This window comes from Pseudorasbora parva, chromosome 2 (assembly GCF_024679245.1).
Source record: "Pseudorasbora parva isolate DD20220531a chromosome 2, ASM2467924v1, whole genome shotgun sequence".
Taxonomy (NCBI): Eukaryota; Metazoa; Chordata; class Actinopteri; order Cypriniformes; family Gobionidae; genus Pseudorasbora; species Pseudorasbora parva.
Genome location: NC_090173.1, coordinates 27,708,051 through 27,727,625, shown reverse-complemented (window position 1 = coordinate 27,727,625; position 19,575 = coordinate 27,708,051). Strand labels below are relative to the sequence as shown.

At 38.5% G+C, this 19,575-nt stretch overlaps 1 protein-coding gene across 2 annotated transcripts in view; it reads left to right on the top strand.

Annotated features, from left to right (window-relative positions):
* Positions 1-19,061, top strand: part of rab40c (RAB40c, member RAS oncogene family) — a 31,932-nt gene extending 12,871 nt beyond the window's left edge. For both annotated transcript variants that reach the window (XM_067414587.1, XM_067414579.1), the window contains 5 exons: positions 6,382-6,442; positions 9,738-9,798; positions 10,097-10,174; positions 15,943-16,165; positions 18,212-19,061. In XM_067414587.1, coding sequence (XP_067270688.1) covers positions 6,382-6,442; positions 9,738-9,798; positions 10,097-10,174; positions 15,943-16,165; positions 18,212-18,486 — 698 coding nt within the window. In that variant the 3' untranslated portion in view covers positions 18,487-19,061. The remainder of the gene's footprint in view (positions 1-6,381; positions 6,443-9,737; positions 9,799-10,096; positions 10,175-15,942; positions 16,166-18,211) is intronic.
* The last annotated feature ends 514 nt before the right edge of the window (positions 19,062-19,575 follow it).

Sequence of the window (19,575 nt, the reverse complement as noted above, 5' to 3'; positions counted from 1 at the left end):
AAAAAAGCAAACTGTTTGGATTTATATGAAATAACACTTAATATAATACAGTAATCCATTATAATACATTATATCCAATATTCCATTTGTAACATTAAGTAAAGTTAATAAATGTTGTAGAAGTATTAGTCATTGTTATTGTAATCTGTTAACCTTTTTTATGCACTATCAAACTAACATGAATGATTAAGATACAACTGTATTGCTCAACTATTATTACACGGTGTAAAATGTATATTGCATATCATTCATGTAAGCTAGCTAAATAAGCTAACACAAATGGGACTTGCAGTCTGTTACCTGACATTCACTTACATGTTTCTAGGTTATAGCTAAAGAAACATTTATTTGTAATATTTTAATGTTTTAGTTATTTTCTGTAGATTTTTTTATGTTAGAACTTGTCATTTTAATATATTCATATTTACATGTGCAATTTAGAACATTTTCATGGTTCAGTGCTGTGTTTTATTTCTTATAATAAAGTTCAGCACTATTTTGTGTGTTTTTTTTTAATTAATTATTATTATTATTATTATTATTATTATTATTATTATTATTATTTTAATCTAGTATCATTTTAAAAACTATCGGTTGATTAATCGGTTATCGGCAAGCGTGGTCGAACATAGCTATCGATATCGGTAAAATCCCCTATCGGTCGACTTCTAGTTATTATGGATATAGTTGGGAGAAAATGTAGTGCATCTCAAAAATTACCGATAAGAATACCGTTAAAGTAACGGACCGATAAGCAGTATCGGTAAGAGTAGTACTACCGTTAAAATCTTAACGATACCCGTCCCTAATCCCTACCAATTAGTTGTCCAGTCCATTTTGAAAATATGTAGCATTTCTGGAGCCCTGGTAAAAATTCCCTTCTATAGAATTTTCCTCTTGTCATAAAAAAAAAATATTTTTTAGTTCTTTGACCAAAATGAGGCCTAAAGTCAGATTTGCAGCTAATCTCCAGTTATTCTGAAAATGTTGTTTTGGAGCAAACCTTTAAAAACATAATGAAGACACTGCTTTCATTGTTTGAATTTTTAGAAGAAAGAGAGTATCTGCAGTTCTTCTGATGAATGATAAAGTGATGATTAGATATGGAAGTCAGTGTCTGTCACATTGTGCTGTTACTGTTGGAACGCAGGCTCTCAGTGAAACCAGCTTTTCTACCTTTCTCAGCCTCAGGCATGTTTGTTTCATTACTCTCATGTGCTCGCAGTCTTTGAAATGACTCTCAAACTCAGACGCACCCTGATCTAGCTCCTCAGCGTAGCTCTGCACATTGCAATTCAGACGGAATATGTTATGAGCAAACACAACATTGAGACACAGAGACATGCCCAGAAAGCAAAGGCCTCCTGCTATGAAAAAATGTAACACGTCTTCTACATTCTCCAGTTGTAAGAAATTTTGTTTTGCACCATCCATTAATAATAGGAAGTTTAAATTGAATTAAACATGCCCGCACATGTCACCGTCCACTCGATTCCTCTCAGGTGTCCTCAAGTCCTGCTGGATCTTTCATTTCCAGGCTCAAACTAGCCTCTTCAGGCTGTCTTCCCTCAGTGGGGCTGGGAAGTCTTGGCCTGCGGCCCGAATCTGGAACCTGAGATGATAATTACACCGTACTGCCCTTGTCAGGCCGCGTTGCTGAGCCATCTGCCCATACAATTACCTAGAACGAAGGAGGAGGGATGCTAGAGGAAGGAAGTGTGATGTGCCTTTGGCTTGATGTGCTGCCCTGCTTAAGAGCAAAGCTTTTGAAGGATGGAGAGCAGCAGGATATCAGCCCCAGGTTCTTTTTAAGTGCGAGTAATTTCCCTCTTGTTACATTCTCTTATAGATGTTTAATAATGGAGGGTGGACTCAGTATGGGCTCAGAATCAGCTGACATTTGCCTGTCGACATTGAGCTTTTATAGTGCCAAAAGAGAAACTTTTAGGGGCTCCCTGCTCCCCGCCAAAATAAAAACTCAGTGACATGGTTTGATATTTGAAAATCAAGAAATTAAGACCACTGTAAATATTAGTATTATAATTGTATATTCCTTATATATATATTCCTTGTATATTCCTAAAATAAAAATACTAGATGCACTAATTTTCTTGGTCGATTCCGATTTCCATTAATTAATTAATTTATGTAAAAGCACAAGTAGAACATCAAATTGCATATACCAGCACAAATAAATGCAATAAAATAGAGACTAATGAAGTAAACAAATGTTTCAGGTTGGTCTAACAGTATTATTCAGGTAAAAAATACTTCAAAAATTACAATAATCATACGTACAATACCACTTGATAATAGGGGTGTAACAATTCCCTAATGTCACGATTTGATACATATCACGATACTGAACTGAAAACAATAAGACATTATTGCAACGCACACATGGTAAAAGGTTACACAAAATGTACTGTTGATTAAAATGCTAAATTTGGTATTACATTGTAGGGTGGAAATTAATAGGCTTGCACTTGGTGCTGGTAACGCAATGCACAGGACAATGGTGACACCAGAATAAATAAATTCATGATTCTGAAGTTAAAAATACAGAATTATTTAAGTTGAGAATGTTTGCACTCTGTCACTGACTAGAGACAAGATATATTTAAAGGTCCCGTTCTTCGCAATTCCATCTTTCAAAGTTTAGTTAAGGCTGGAATACACTACACGATTTTTTAAATCTGAACAGATTTCAAAAACACTAGGCATCATACACTTGCCGACTTTGTAAATGGTTACAGAGAAAAGCTGGGCCTCATACACTACCAGACTTTAAAAACGTCTGGAACACAAACTGAAACAAGCGCCTGGTTGCTAGGAGACGCACGCATGACAGACATAACCACAAGCATGAGATGTGCAGGAGATGACGAGCGCGGTATAGTTGAAGCGACTATCTGTGCGCTGAGCAAAAAGTCAACAAAAAGAGCCAAAATGCACTAGACGTGGCCAGTAATGGTCAGATTACAGCGGGAGTTAGTGTTTTTAGAAAAGTGTTTTTCTGTGCTGATGAGTCAAAATATTGAGTCTAATCTGTAAACGTGTTCTGTTCGTTTATTGTTATTTTATTTTATTGCAACACATGTATAGAGGACAGCTTCGGATTCATCAATAAATAAATAATTAAATCATTTATTTATAACATTGAGTTTTTCATTAAAGAAACACTGTTGTTCGAAGAAACACACATGCTCTGGTGTGGCTTTGTTTGGAACTACTTTCGTTGACAATATTGAAGTTACTTATACAATAGTTTAGCTGTTTTGATTCCTACACGAGTCTCACACAGAAGATGCGTAATGCGACCTTCTTTACGTTATTAAATAATCTGTTAACATTGTTAATGTTAATAATGACAATGTTAAGTGACAATGAATAAATTAAGACAAATGTTTACCTCAGAATTTGGTTTGCGTAATATTATTAGTATAATTATTTGTCTTTGCTGTGTCAATAGACAATATATTATTTAACATGAAGTATATGGCTTCCCTGTAAATGTACAGCAGCGGCTCCGGTTTCAGTAGCGATGTGTCATGTGTTCTAAAATCGGCTCAAAATATCAAACATGTTTGATATCCTCCGACTGGATGGAATCAAAATCTGAAGCTAAAAAATCGGAGTCTATGGCCATGATACACTACGCGATTTTTAATGGAATCTGTCGACTCAAATCTGCAGACTGGCTCTGACTTTTGTCAACTAGCGTCAACTTGTTCAGATTCTAAATAGGGGGAAAATCGGGGCAAAAATCGGGTAGTGTATTCCAGCCTTTAGTGTATAATGTTGCTGTTAGAGCATAAATAATACCTGTAAAATTATAAAGCTCAAAGTTAAATGCCAAGCAAGATATTTTGTTTAACAGAAGTTCCTTTTCAAAGACTACAGTGAATGGCTGGTTTGGACTACAGCCCTGCACTTCCTTCATGAATGACGTCACACAAGAACACGCAAAATAGGGGGCGTCGTTTTGTTGCTCTCCCACGTGGAGAAGAGCGCGCATTCAGCGCCTGCATCTCTGTACAGCGCTGTACAGATTTTTGTTTTTTGAAGAATGGGACCTTTAAAATAATGAAGGCCGCTTTTTACTGGAAACAAGACATTTGGGACATCAAGACATCAGGACCCACACATATTCCCCCATTGCATTATTATACAATATATTCGTCATTATGTATTGTAGTCTAATGTAGTACTTGCACTAAAACTCTAAACTAAAAAAAAAAAAAATCTTGCATAATATTTTTCATTTTGGGTGAACTATTCACAATACATATTATCACTATCCAGGATGTTACACCCCTACTAGATAGTACTCTGTTATAAATAATAATAATTGTATTGATTTAATTTTTAAAGAGGTGATGAATTGAGAAATCAACTTTCCCTTGAGCTTTTGATATATAAAAGGTCATGGTAATATAAGATTATCCTGTACGTTTCAGAGCTGAAAACTTGCTTGTTAGTCAAAGAAAAGCTTTTATAGACACCAGGCCCAGAAAACGACGGTGAGCTTCATCCATTCGTATGCCCGTCGACAGAAATTCTTTCTTGATCTGGTTGCACCCGCGTGCGTGTGGGGGGGTTCGCACATATCGACCGATCGTGCGGGCCATGTAATACAGAAATATTCCAATCAATCGTGGGTGGATGAGAAATAAATAATTGTGTTTGTTTGATAAAGAAGTTTAACAGCCCTGTGATCGAGAGAATATTTGCAGTTGCCGCTTTCAAAACAATCTCATAGCCAATCATAGACCTATTGGATGAGTGCGTGAGCACAATGGCCAGTCAGAGGTGTTTACGATTCCGCTCAACATTGCTCAAAGCGCTATATTTTTAACATTTTAGTACCGATTTGGTATTGCGGTCGGTACTTTTGACAACACTAATATTTATATATATATATATATATATATATATATATATATATATATATATATATTAGTCTGCTGTCACTTTAAGAGTTTATGCACAGATCCAATATACTGTTACGCACCATGCGCTATCTTTCTCAACTATTTACATTCCAAAACTGTTTAACTGAATACTCGCCAAGAGGGGCATTTTGTATATATTTGCCCATTTAAGAGCAGTAAGACAAGCTAGACTGAGAAGCAGTTTGTGTGCTCCTCTTATATAGATCAGAGGTATGAGCGTGAAACCTGCAGGAATGAGCAAAATTATGAGGGTGTGTGTCACTTCGCCGTCGGCGAGAAGAGAGTGAGAATGCGCAGCTGATATTATTCCCTGTGCCGCTGGCAACAATACAGGCTGGATCGGAATCAGAAAGACTTTAGACTGACCGGCCGGACAGCGATCTGGCCTGATTATGTGGAAAATCGGCCGAGTCCAGTCCCTGGCTGGTCAATCAGTGCATCTCTATAATGATTAAAAAAAAAAAAAAAGTAATATTTCTTATTTGATTTTAATTTAGTGAGAATGCTAGTTATTTTATTATTATTATTATTATGAGTTTGTAGTATAACAGCTGCAGTATAGGATATAGCATGTGTAATAACAAAAGTTTTGGCCAGCACTGCACACTTGCACACCTAACTAAATTTTTATCAGAAATATTGCAGTTTGTTTTTTTTCCTCCCTCTTTTCATCATGCAGCCCTACTCGGCTGTGTTTCCAATTTTCTCTTTGCAGGAAGTAAAAAGCTGATGTCAAATTGGACTACAAAAGGGTGCGACTTTGTTTTTGCCTCCGATCAGAGAGAAACAAAGTTGATTTCCTTTCTAGAACTTTGACAAATAAAGTCTCCCAGAAGAATCCAGGCAGGAGTAGTCCATGTTCGTGTTGTCAGCATTACAGATAATCAGATTTTGGACAAAAAGGCTTCACTGAGCTCTTGGCATGGTGAATATTACAGACACTGGCCTGAGACGCAGTGAGCCTGTGTTAGAGACAGAGCTGTCTATGAAAATGCAAAACAGGTTTGAATGCTGACCTGCTGTGAGGCTAGCGAAAATGCAGATATTGCCATTCAGTTTAATGGCTGTGTTCATATTACCATTTTATGAATGATAAATGTAGATGAACAAGTCAGGATAATCGCCTTATGGGAAGCGTCCTGGTCACATTTCAGCTATGATAGCATTAAGTAATGGTAGATTGGTTGCAGCTGTCAGGCTCTCCTCTGAATGTGCACAGTCACTGTCAAGATGTTCATCTCAGCTTTAGTGCCTTCTAATGAAAGGAAGGATTGGCTGGGAATTAAATTAGGTACTACACCTAATGCAATCTCTTTGGTGGCTTAAGCTTTTCAAGTTCGTGATCCTCTAGAGTATTTTGTTTTTCAGTAGACGAGCATACACAGGTGAGGTCTTATCTAAGTGTTCGCTGTCTCTTGTTTTGCAGGAATCGACTACAAGACCACCACGATCCTGTTGGACGGGCGGAGAGTGAAACTAGAGCTTTGGTAAGTGGATCACAACTCTTTCCTGTCTTCGTGTTCCCCTGATGACAGAATGATGCATCACCTGCTAAAAGCAAATGTAGTCTTTCAAGTTAAGAGTCAGTGTGGCTTCATTCTACAGACAGCAGGCCTTTCTTCTCATTGCACTGAAAATAAAACTGAGACTGAAGTAATGATCATCACAGGAATACATTTGTAAATGTATTAAAATAGAAAAAAGTTATTTTAAATTGTAATCATATTTCACAACAAAAGTAATGTTTTTACTAGAGGTGTAACGGCACACAAAACTGACTGTTCGATATACGTGCCTCGGTTTTGAAGTCACTGTTCGGCACAGCAGGGGGGAGAACACATAAAATTGCTTTTTTATTATACAGTGGTTTACTGAACAAATTGTGTATCTGTCTTTAAATTAATTCATTTGGAATTAAAAGTTTCTTAGGGGAAAATGATCTCTTATAATGCTGTAAACTATATAGGGAGCCATTCTTTGCTCATTACTGTAATATTAAACCTTAACCACAGAGCCCAAACTATTAGCCTAAATTCAGTTGCTATTTATTTATTTTTATAATATAATAAACAACACTCAAATAACACATTGTATGCAAACATGTAAACTGCTGAACAGTTTTTGCATTAACTTCTAAATATAATTATTAAATTAAGGTTTTACTCTATTGCATGTTGAAATATAAAATTGTCACAGTGGCTGTCGTTTTCATGATATATATTTATTTACGTACATTAAATAATGAAGAAAAACATCACAAACAGGTTAATGAATATATAGGCTAATATAGTGCATATATTTAGCGAAAGAGTTAATTTCTCTTGTGAACGAACCAGCTGTGGACTTGCCTGACGTAAATGTGCTATATAACATTGTTCTCAAGCTCTTTTCGCCGTTGAAACACTGAGCATGAGATGTTTACGTTTCAAGTTGTACTGTATCTTTCAGCATTCCCTTAGATGTTCATTCCTGTTGATTCTGTAACTAGTATTAAAGAGGAAGAGATGACCGCGTTACCTCGCACTCCGTGCTGCCGCTTGAACTGAAGTGATCCGTCACGCCACATTAACAAGCGACAAAACAAAATTTCATGATAATATGGACAGAATTTGAAATGACACCTTTTTTAAAATCCAAAATATCAAAATGTGGAGCTTATTGCGATTATTGGTGGTAAGGCTACAACACTGTATTCATAGTGTACACATAAGACTTGAATAATAAAATGTTAAAAAATTACAGTTAAGCCTTGTTTATACTCGATGTGTCCGCATGAGGGTCCACGCGGCAAAGATTACGTCAAAGCGGAGTAAGTGGTCGTGCGCGTTGGGTCGCAAGACCCCATTTCGCCTGATGGTGTGCTGCACATTTTTTGTAACAGCAAAAACAAAACAAAAATGTTTAGTGAAATTAGGAAATATTTAAGAGACCATTAATTTAGTTGCATACATATATTTTGTTCTCATGTCACAAGTAATAATATCAAGGTTTACTGAGTGTTACACGATTCTTTTGTTGTGTGTTTTTTGGTGAAATGTACTAAAATAAATATCATCACCTGTGTAAATTAGCCCACTTCTTCTCGACGCCTTTTCTTGATGATTTATAGAACAATTACTTGAGTCGCCCTCTGTCGTCTCAAAGAATAGCACAAGGGAGAGCGTGTCAAGTATAAACACCTCGTCCGTTTGGGGAGGAGCGCTCGTCAGTCAGCAGAGGCTCGCGCTGCGGAGCCAGGCGAGAGTATAAACTAGGCTTTACACCTCTAATTTCTTTTTATTCAAGTCCAAGAAGAACAATTTGTTTTGTGACAAGAGGGCCAAAAAAAAGTGATAAATTGGGCCAGAGCAGTAGGGAGCATCATGTTTTTTTCGGTTCAGTTTGAATATTGTTTTACCCCTAGTTTTTACTGTATTTTTGATTAAATAAATACAGTCTTGGCATAAGAGACTACTTAAAATAAAATAAACTTTTTACATCAGATTTTTTATACACAAACAATCAAAAATACAAACAAAATACCTGATTGCAAGGCACCTCATAAATCATAAATAAAGTTCCATTAACTGAAAGAGGGTTAGAAATCAATGTTACACATCCATAGAGGCATTTAGCCACTTCCCCAGGGAGTAAGAGAAGTTTGCTAATCAGGAAGGCATTGGATTGTAAGACAGCAGAATTACACATTATGAAGACAAACAACAAGCTCATTAGCGTTTACACAGAGTGTGGTAAGTGCCTGAGGAGCAATTCTCCAAACCCTCGAGGAGATTTCCATGGTCTGCTGTAATGTGCTGTGCTATATAATGTAATGTTTTATAGTAATTGGGCTTCTTACTGCATATTCTCATAGTCTCTCCACAGGGCTTTAATCTCGCCCTACATCTATCTTTGCTAACGCACTTTTCAGAGCTCCTAGGTAAATCTGATGAGCTCGCTGATGTCAATGTGGAAGTGCAGCACTAAACGGTGTTCTCAAAAGTGGGTTCAGTTCCACTACTAAAACGGCAACTGCCACTCTGACTTTTTAATGCAGGTATAATTTAACACTTTCCAGCCCATTAAGGCCAGTTTAACTGCGTGGGAATGTTCTCACAGATAGAGTGTATGTAGCTGGAAAGGTTATTTGGGTGCGGACGTGCCACAGTGGAAAACTCGTTTTTCTAGGCTGTGACGCCAACACAAGTGTCTGAGTCATCTTGTTTTTGGGTTACTCTAAACTCGGTGCAGCGTCCAAAACAGTTCAATATTGATAGCTTTGTTCCAAAACGAAGTGAGCTGCTTTTCTATTTACTGCCTACATTGGTAGCTGCCTTTTAAGGGAGCATCCTAACTGAAATAGAACCTCTTAAGTGACTGATTTGGAACACTTTTTTATAGGCATCAAGTCTGAGTGCCACATAAATAGACTTGAGTTGGATGTTAGCATGTTAATGCTATACTCTGAAATGCATAGCACAAAAATAACTTTTTAATTGTGATTTAAAATATAGATGCATTCATCTGCCATATTGGGTGAATTTTGTCAGTGCATTCTGCTATTGCCGCCTACGCTAAGAATTAGGTAGTGGCCAAAAGAAGGTAACTTAAAAGGCAGCATTTGTTGCCTACATTTTAGAACAATTTTCGCATCAGAAATGGGCTTATGATGCCTTAAAATACTCTCTATGAAAGCAGCTCACTGTGTTTTGAAGCTCATGTGTCAGGCTTAACTGACATGGTATTTACAGTCTGTTTGCTCTGCGATTTTTGTCTTGACTTGTCTCTGTTTGCTTTTTTTAGGGACACCTCGGGACAAGGCAGGTTCTGCACCATTTTCAGGTCGTACTCCAGGGGAGCGCAGGTAAACTGTCACTTATTGTTCTTGGTCAGAAGACTGATGTTGTACTAAGTGCCCTGCCAAAAAGGCAAACCTTTTTAACTTACTATTACCACGTTTACATAATCCACAAGGACCCGTATGTTTTTCAGGTGGGTTCAAAAGTCTGAATTGAACAAGACAATTTTTTTACTGGTGGACTTGGGAGTGTGTTGAAATGTTTTCCCGAGCACAGTTCATGTCCTGCTAGTGTGTTAACGTCCCTCCTCACTGCATGAACAGGATACCGGCTAACAATGCAATGTTTGTTTGGCCTCTACAGGGGATCCTGTTGGTGTATGACATCACCAACCGCTGGTCGTTTGATGGGATAGACCGTTGGATCAGGGAGATTGATGAGGTAAGATTTAGCTGCTCTTTATGATAACAGGAAGTGAGATCACAATTATACCCGTAGTCCTGTTAGCCAGGGGTTTTCAAATTGCGGGTCACGACCCATTTGTGGGTCGAGAGTGGGAAGAGGTCACTTGGCTGCAGTTAAATTAAAGTTTCAGTGAATGACACGCACACACACACACACAACAAACAAAGTATAATCTGGGGTTGCCAAATATACCAACGTTAAATATAAATCACTATATTACTTGGCCGATGCGATTTTCAAAGTGCAAAGGCTGCAATTTAGTTAATAAATATAATAAATGTATCAGTATTGTGTTTCATGAAGTGCACGTGCCTGACTTGTTGTGACCACAGTTTTCAGCGTCTCAGAGCAGCTTTATTATTTGAAATTAACACCCGCCAACCCACCAAATGGTAAAAATCAATTGTGGAGGGTCAAATCATTAGCCAAGTTATCGGGTCACTTACTATGTTTACTCACTTATTTGAGCGGAGCGCCGTCTGTGAATGTGGGACTCCTGTCCGTGAGAGAGCGTGCCAGAATCGAGTTCTCTTACGCTCTTGAACAAACAATAACACACAGAATTATGCCAAAGTATCTGTTTTGTGGAGTATCATCATAAGAGCAGTCGTAAATTAGTTAAAGGTCCCATTCTTCGCGTGTTTTCGAAGCTTTGATTATGTTTACAGTGTGCAATATAACATGAGTTCATGTTTCGCGTGTAAAAAAAACACAGTATTTTTCACACAACTGACTTACCTGTACAGCGCTGTTTTCTCTGTCCTAAAAACGGCCTGATGATTTCCTTGTTCTATGAAGTCCCTCCTTCAGAAATACATAACGAGTTCTGATTAGGCCAGCGCTTCCCGCGCTGTGATTGGACAGCAGCTTAGCATGTTGCCCGGAAAGGTCCCGCCTCTTATCATAACGTGTAGATACGCGCGCTCAATGTTATTGCAAACATGTCTATATTGCCTTATCAATTTGAGTCGGAATCAGACCCAGAGAATAACGAAGAGGATCGATTACAACCTGCTCAGGAAAGACTTTTGCTGGATGTTTCAGAATGGTAAGCTGTCTATTCAGTAGTTTAAACTGATCATTACAAACACCAACAATCGATGGTGTCTGAATGAATTACTACACTTTTATATGCTAAGTTTTTCGGATTAGTTTTAATTACCATCTAACGTTAGTTAACAAAGCTAAAGAGCGTTGCACTTTGTGTCATGAGTTACATAAACTGTTAAACGGACCGACTTAAATAATAAAATACACTTACCGGGTGTGGTCCATATAAACAACGCCTTCTCCAGACAAAGAGGGAACTGCGTCATCTTTCAAGAATAATCTTTCTGCGAATCCGGCATTAAACTTGATTGAGATTGAGCAAGCAGTCCTCAGCAAAATGTGCTGCACATAGTTTTAAATTGTGATTATAATTTTCCGGAACCGAGTTAACCATAAACTGTAGCCATTGATCTCTACGTACATCGTCCGTGGGAAGGCCAAACAAAGGTGATTTGACTCCGGGATGAAAATAACAGCCTTTCAATGGCATGGCGACAAACACACTCTACAAAAACAACGCTTCCTATTCTCGACCAGCGAGAGCAAAAGGACAACGCCCCCGAATTTGCGTGTTCTTGTGGGCGGAGGGTTCGTCAACAAAGGTTTTAGTTGCGTTATTAAAGCAGGAAGTGCAGAGGTGTAATCCAAACCGGCCATTCGCTGTAGGCTTTGAAAGGGAACTTCTGTTAAATAAAATATCTTGCTTGGCATTGAACTTTGAGCTTTATAATTTTACAGGTATTGTTTATGCTCTAACAACAACATTACACACTAACTAAAGTTTGAAAGATGGAATCGCAAAGAATGGGACCATTAAATAACGTCTTAGCTAAACTTAAAGAGTTGAGAGAAAATTAGATGCACCTGACAGCGCATCAGATCCACATTCGACAGTGGCAGGTCTTAACTAATGCTGTTTGTCATTAATGTTCATCACAGAACAAAGGGAACAGAGAAAACGGTATCTTTCTATTTGTATTCTATTTTTTTTTTTTACTTTTTATGCAGACTGTTTGATAACTTCAATTTCTGTTGTATTTCCTTCCTGTTAACAGGCCACAGGTAATATGACGTTTATTATAATGGGTTTGTGTATTAAATAATTTATTATAATGAGGTTAAGTTCAATTAAATGTAAAAATAAATATTAAAAGCCTAATAGCTTTCAGTTATACTGTAATGTTCAATGTCTCTCATTAAACAGCACTAGGTAACTTTTGCTCTCGGGGTTCCCCCTACAGTTGGGGGAAAATATTGTCCTCTACTACTGTCGTAAACTCTGTCATCATAACATGAGGGGATGCGCCTGAACAGGTGAATTTGTTAACATGACAACCATAGCCCTGAACTAGTGATGAGCAGGTCGTCTCATAACTCGCAGACCCCGTATGTCTATTTAAAGGGGTACTTCAGCGCCGGGAAGATTAATCTGTATTTTAACTTGGTCATTAATGTAGTAGAAATGTGAAATTATTTTTGAATTTGGTGCTTTCTAGACTGAGAAAAGACAGAAAATGTATTTTTGTCTCATGGGGATGAAAGACTACAATTCCCAGAATGCTTCGCTGCCCTGTGAGGCCATTCACAAAGCCACCGCTACTGGATTACTGTGACCGAGTTCAGAAAGTACAATTAAATACTGAATGTGTGTGTTCAATATAATGATCGAGTTGCCGCGTGAGTTTCACAGCACTTACTCAGATTAGGAGTCAGATTACATTTAACGTCATAAATGAGCCTGATGAGCTCTCGTGATGACAGCTGACAGATTCTGCTTTTCCAGTCACGAGTAATGGGTCCTGCACACTGTGCGATTTTTCAAAATCCTTTGCGAATGTCCCTTGTCAGACTGTACGAACATGATCCCCGTGTCACACTGTAAGATCTCAGTTGACATTAATGTCAGACTGCACGATAGTGAAAACGGACGCGCGCAAGAAATCTCACCCGGAGTTTTATATCATCAATGAATGACGCGTTCAGTGACAGTGAGCTGCATTACGCGCGGGACCGAAATGCTGGCTACAAATACATTTCTAGCTCTCGTTTTGGTCATAGTCTTGAGTCTTGAAAAAACGAGATATTTGACTGTCGTCATAGGAGAAGTCACACTGCAGGATTCTGTGCCAAATCTTCTGAAAATTTGATCGCAGAGCTCATTAATCGGCGGCCGGTGAACATGTCAAACTAACAACCAAAGACGTCAGATTTTAGCCGAGATCTGAGGAATCTTTTAGGATTTCCTAAATTTGTCTCAGACGGCCAAATCGTGGCCAAAATCGCACAGTGTGCACCCGGCTTAAGAGGTAACATATTTCTGTTTATCATATTAAATACATTTAAGTGTGTTTAAAATTATGTTATGATGTTACTCTGTGCGTTCGCTCAGCGGCTGCTGTCACAATTGTTCACACTGCTAAGAGTAAAGCGATTCTGCCAAATAAAACCAGAAACCGAGGGTAACGCAGATATGACGCCATTGACAGGCGACTCCCTCAGACGCTATGCTCAGACGTCCCGGCTCCTTGGTTAAAATAACAATTTGCAATTTGAAATGTACAAATAGTTGGAAACATTTTGAGTATTGTAAGTACTCAACTGAACAAAATATATAACACTGGCCATCATGTTTGGATGTTTTACTGCAAAAATACTACATAGTGCACCTTTAAACTTGTATGTCATTCATAATCTGACACGGAAGATAAAAACTAAAGGGATTAAAGGGTGGTCTAAAGGGAATTAATGCCTCGCACCCTCACCCCGCATTCATTTAAAATTATTTTGGTTGGTCTTGAGATTATACTTATCTAGGTGGGTCCTGGGATGGAAAAGTTTGGGAACCCCTGCTGTAGGCTATCCTTTTTTCTTTTTTTTATGTAAGCGCGGATGCATGTATAATTTGAATGTGTCAGGCTTCCTGTGTCGTCGGCTTCTAGTTATTTTTAGCTTTACAAAACAGCTTATTATTCTGCTTAATACTGCAAACTGATATTTCTTATCAGATTATTTTTTTATGAACACACTGGTTTGTAGCAAAAATAATTTATCTATAATGGCTAATGAAGTCTCGCACATTCACAGAAAATAACTTACTGCTTCTTTGCAAAATAAGGTGGATAAGCTTGCATGTATACCTGTACACACACACACACACACACACACACACACACACACACACATTAAAGAGTATTGTTCTGTTACAGCAAGATGAACCCAGAATAACATACATTAGCTACGTTTCTATCCATAAATTTTGGAATATTAAAAAAACCACGATACACATAAAATCTAAAATTGCACATAAAACAGAAGGCAGTAATTTTTGTGTCCAATCTCAAATGTTGATTTGGTCATTTCGAAATGCCTGAGCAAGTCACACAATTGCATTCCTTTCCATTGTGAATATGTCTGGCACGCAAGTAAATTATGATGTATGAAAAGTGGGGTACCCGTTTGCTGCAACTTTGATTTTATACATTATATTGATATTACATATAGATATTTCCTACTGTTCATGTTGCTGGCCCTGTGCTTAATATCCAGAGAGGATGTCCTTTCTTACTACAGCCCCTTCCTCGTAGGCTACTGTTACAGTCTCTTCCTTCCTTTCTTGTTTAAAAATTGTATGTTGTGTTTATTTAAGTGGATGCATGTCAGCATATTTGTGCTGCACAAACCGCACATATGGCAGAAAGAAAGAGGGTTGTATTAGGTGAAACTTAACCTTGAGAACTTTTGACCTGCTTTTGTAAATACTTGAGGCTCTGCTTTGACTTTGCTGCAGTTACTTGAGTCAGACTTGAAATGACTCATTATGAATCATCAGCTCAACACAGAATGAGCTTTGACCTTGCTAAACTTTGAAAGGGTGCATGTGCAGGGATTTACTCAGTAAGCATCAAATTATTATACGGAGGACATTTTAAGGTATTGGCAGTCAGCTAATAAACATATATAACATTTGAATGTACACTTATATATATATATTCTTTTTTTTTTAATGAATACATTATAAAGTATAATGTATTCCTGTAATGTCGAAGCTGAATGTTCAGCATCATTACTCCAGTCTTCAGTGTCACATGATGCTTCAGAAATCATTTTAAAATGATGATTTGATCTCAAGAAACATTTTTTTATTATTATCAGTGTTGTGCTTTATTGGGGAAATTGTGATGCATTTTTTTTTCAAGATTCGTTAAATAGAAGGCTCAAAAGAACAGCATTTATTTAAAGCATTAATCTCATCTAGCATCTAAATATAACAATAGAGGAAATGAATGCACAATTGAATGTTCAGTATTGAGCGTTACAAATTTTTTTTAATCTCTAATGTTTGCTGATACGGTAACCTATAGTACTGATATATTTAGCATGACGCATGTCATTTGCAGCATGAATCAAAGACTTGATTCATAGAAAAAGATTTGAGACTTGACTGGTTTGATTTAAATCCACTCGCGGCTGCTCCATACAGCTCTTAAAGGTGTGCGAGTGCTCTTTTCTCTGTGGACTTGAGAAGGGCACAGATATGACAGGCCTTATTGAATAAATAAATGAGACAGGCCAGCTGTGACACTGTTTGAGATTCACTCAGCCTGACAAGGCTGTGTATCTCCCTCGTCCTCATCTCTCCGATCCTCCCATCCCCCTTTTGTAACCCACTTTCTTGTCTCTTTGTCTTTCCTCAGCATGCACCTGGTGTGCCCCGTATACTTGTGGGTAACCGGCTGCACCTGGCGTTCAAGCGACAGGTCCCCACGGAACAGGCACGGGCGTACGCAGAAAAAAACGGCATGACGTTTTTTGAAGTGAGTCCCCTCTGCAACTTCAACGTCATCGAGTCTTTTACAGAGCTCTCACGCATTGTGCTCATGAGGCATGGCATGGAGAAGTTCTGGAGGCCCAACAGAGGTGAGTTTTCTCCCTAAGCATTCAGAGCAATAATGGAACTAGTGATAGACTGATACAACAGCATCTCCTTACTTGGAAATCCTTTAAAAGTAACAAAAAATGCCTATTCCTTCTGATATTTTATACCCTAATGCCATTAATACAGTGGAAATCTTTGGTTTTAACCTTCTGGGGGAAGCAGGAGGACTGGCACGATCAGCATAGCTTTCTATTAGCATAGAAAACCACACTATGTTTCGTCCACAGCTGCATAATTAGAGGCAGAAGCCTTTCAGTGAAGCACTTCTTTCTCTGTCTGTTTCCACTGTTATGTGGGATTTTCCCATGAGACCTCGCAGTGCCCCAGATGAGCTGTTTAGCAGAAGCTGCATCCTGCATTTCAGAGAACGGGAAGCGCTTTCAACATGCCTTTCAAAATGTCAGCCATTTACACGCTGTTGCTCTCCTTAACATAATCCTGCTCCTGCATTAACAGCCATATTATATGTAGTGTTATGTGTTATATGTTATGTTGGTTGCACTTTAGTTTAGAGTTCAATTCTAAGTATTAACTAATTCAATGTGCTTAGTAAGGTAGTTGTTAAGTTTAGGTATTGAGTAGGATTAAAGGGATGTAGAATATGGATGGTCATGCAGAGTAAGGCATTAAAGGGTTAGTTCACCCCAAAAAAAAAATTCTGTCATTAATTACGTAATTAATTACCTCATGTCGTCGACACCCGTAAGGCCTCCGTTCGTCTTCAGAACACAAATGAAGATATTTCTGTTGAAATCCAATGGCTAAGACAGGCGTCCATTGGCCACAATGTAATTTCCTCTCTCAAGACCCATAAAAGGCACTAAAGACGTCGTTTCAAAGCCCATTCGTTTGCGTCAAAGCAGCAGCTGTTTACCTGGTTGCTTAGTAACAACAGCGAGTGTGAAGATGGCGAAATGCATAACGTTGCTCCCATCACTTCTATATTTTTGTTTCTGAACTGTTGGTTTTGTTACTAAAGCTTTATGGCACTTGCGTCTATCTGCCGCGAATGCACTTCAAACGCTTTATAGAACGCTGAAAACGAGCAGAAATTAGATCTACAGCCCTCTGCTTGCAGTATTTCAGTGACGCTCATCAGGTAAATAAGTCAAACACACATTTTTATCAACTCATATGTCATTAATAGTGGTTCGCTTCTGCGATTTAGTACGATTGCGTTCACATCAGCTGTGAACCGCACCGTTACTATATACGGTGCACTTTCAGATTTAAAACTTATTTTAAAAAAATAAATAATTTTATTCACTTAACTATGTTACACACTACATGAAAGGTAATTAAAAAAAAAAATCCGTAATAGGGGCATTTTAAGATATTAAAATATCTGTTATTTGTGTTGTGTTATGTTATATTATGTTTTTTAACAAGTTATCACATATTGCTTTTTTCTTCATTATCGTGCAGCCTCATATAATATAATTATATTATATCATGAATAAAATTAAATATTAAAGATAAAAGATTCATATGTTGGTTTAGAAAGCGCTGTTGGTTCTTTTAGAATAAAGGCGTTACCACTATTTGTTTTTTACACTGTTGCTATGGTTACAGATATCATTCATGACTTGCAAGTATAGAACTCCCTATAAACTATAGCATGAACAAACAATTCAAGAGTTACAGTTCTAAATAAATAAGAAGCCTTGCTAACAGCACTGTTGTTTTATCTAAACATCAGTTTTTTTTAAATGAAATTACATTCTTAAACCTAACTAATATCCCCATGTCAGGCTTCCCATGTTAATCTCACTATTTGCATTGACTCTGTCTGAAAAGAAATGTATGCAGCATGTTAACAACTGCTGTTGAATCATTTAAAGCATTCTCATTACCTCTGTAAAGAGAAATGATCTCGGCATGCAGATGCACTGAGGCGGATATACTGTGGAATCCCTGGAGTATCACATGCTTTTTTTAATGGTTTGATTATGTAACCCTTCCACCACCTGATCGCCTTTGTCTTGTTACTCAAATATATGTGTGTTTTGTCTTTTGTGTCGTTGCAGTATTCAGTCTGCAGGACTTGTGCTGCCGTGCCATTGTTTCCTGTACCCCTGTGCACCTAATCGATAAGCTGCCGCTTCCTGTAGCCATCAAGAGCCACTTGAAGTCATTCTCCATGGCGAATGGCATGAACGCCGTCATGATGCACGGTCGGTCCTACTCGCTGGCCAATGCCGCCGGAGGCAGCAAAGGCAACAGTCTCAAACGCTCCAAATCCATCCGGCCGCCTCAGAGTCCGCCACAGAACTGCACCAGGAGCAACTGTAAGATCTCCTAGCCTTCGGGCATAGGGGTGGGCGGCCCCCCTCTCCCTTCCCTTATATAACACTCAGGTGCACGCACATGGAACAACACACAAGGAAACCGACACAGGGCTGGGTCGATGACGCAACAGAGGTGTGGCGCCTCCCAGCATAGGGAGAGCAGGATGTGAATAAACGCCTCGTGGCGCTACAAACCACTCCATTTCTCCCCTCACATTTCACACCCACAGGCCGTGAATAAAAACGAGTCCTTCATCATGACCACCAACAGCATGTTTCCTACTTCGCTAGTGCCCTCTGCTGGAGGATTCATGCAGATTAAACCCTGCAGTGGCTGACAGGCCTCATTTTGAAGTTGTTTTATGGGGTTATTACGCTTTGGTTGTGTTCTCATTTGCTCATAATCATAATCCTCTGTGCTCTGCATATGGTGTTCCTTTTTTTGGCTCTGTGCAGGGGACTGTTCTCCCTGAAGTACCTCAAACGGTCACATGGTCTTGCATGCTTGCCAACAAAGAGGGCTGATTCGAAATGACCTGTAGTGCTTGTGTATGAACTGATGTATTAAAAATGTGATTTGCACTGCAAATTGGTGGTCTTTGAGTTTGCCGGCCGTTTGCACAATGACTTAATCAACAGCGTGACTGTGTTGTTGGATTTGGACTGTGGGACCACTCAGTCGAGAGAGACGGCACAAGAATTTCCAGGCACCTTCTGTCCGCCATCAATCCTCGCTGGCAAGTCCTTGAAGATCCGGAAAATGGTGTTTGATGAAATGTTCCTCTTTAGATCGGAACTGTCTTCTCCTTAATCATGGATTACAGGAAATTTCTCCTCAGGGGACAGTATTGGCAAAGGTTTTTGTTTTGTTTTGTTTTTTACTCTCAGCTCCTCTTGACTTTTGCTTTTTTTCCTGCATGTTTTGTGGGATTATTCATCCTATTTACAATATTTTAACACTGTAATTACCTCTCCGAATGTCCAGAGTTCAATACCACAACTGCCTGATTTTCTCATTTATGACCCTGCGTTCGCCGCACATTTACACGCTTCCACTCTTGTCTGGCTAAAATGCACAACGATTTCAAATCCCATGTGTTCTA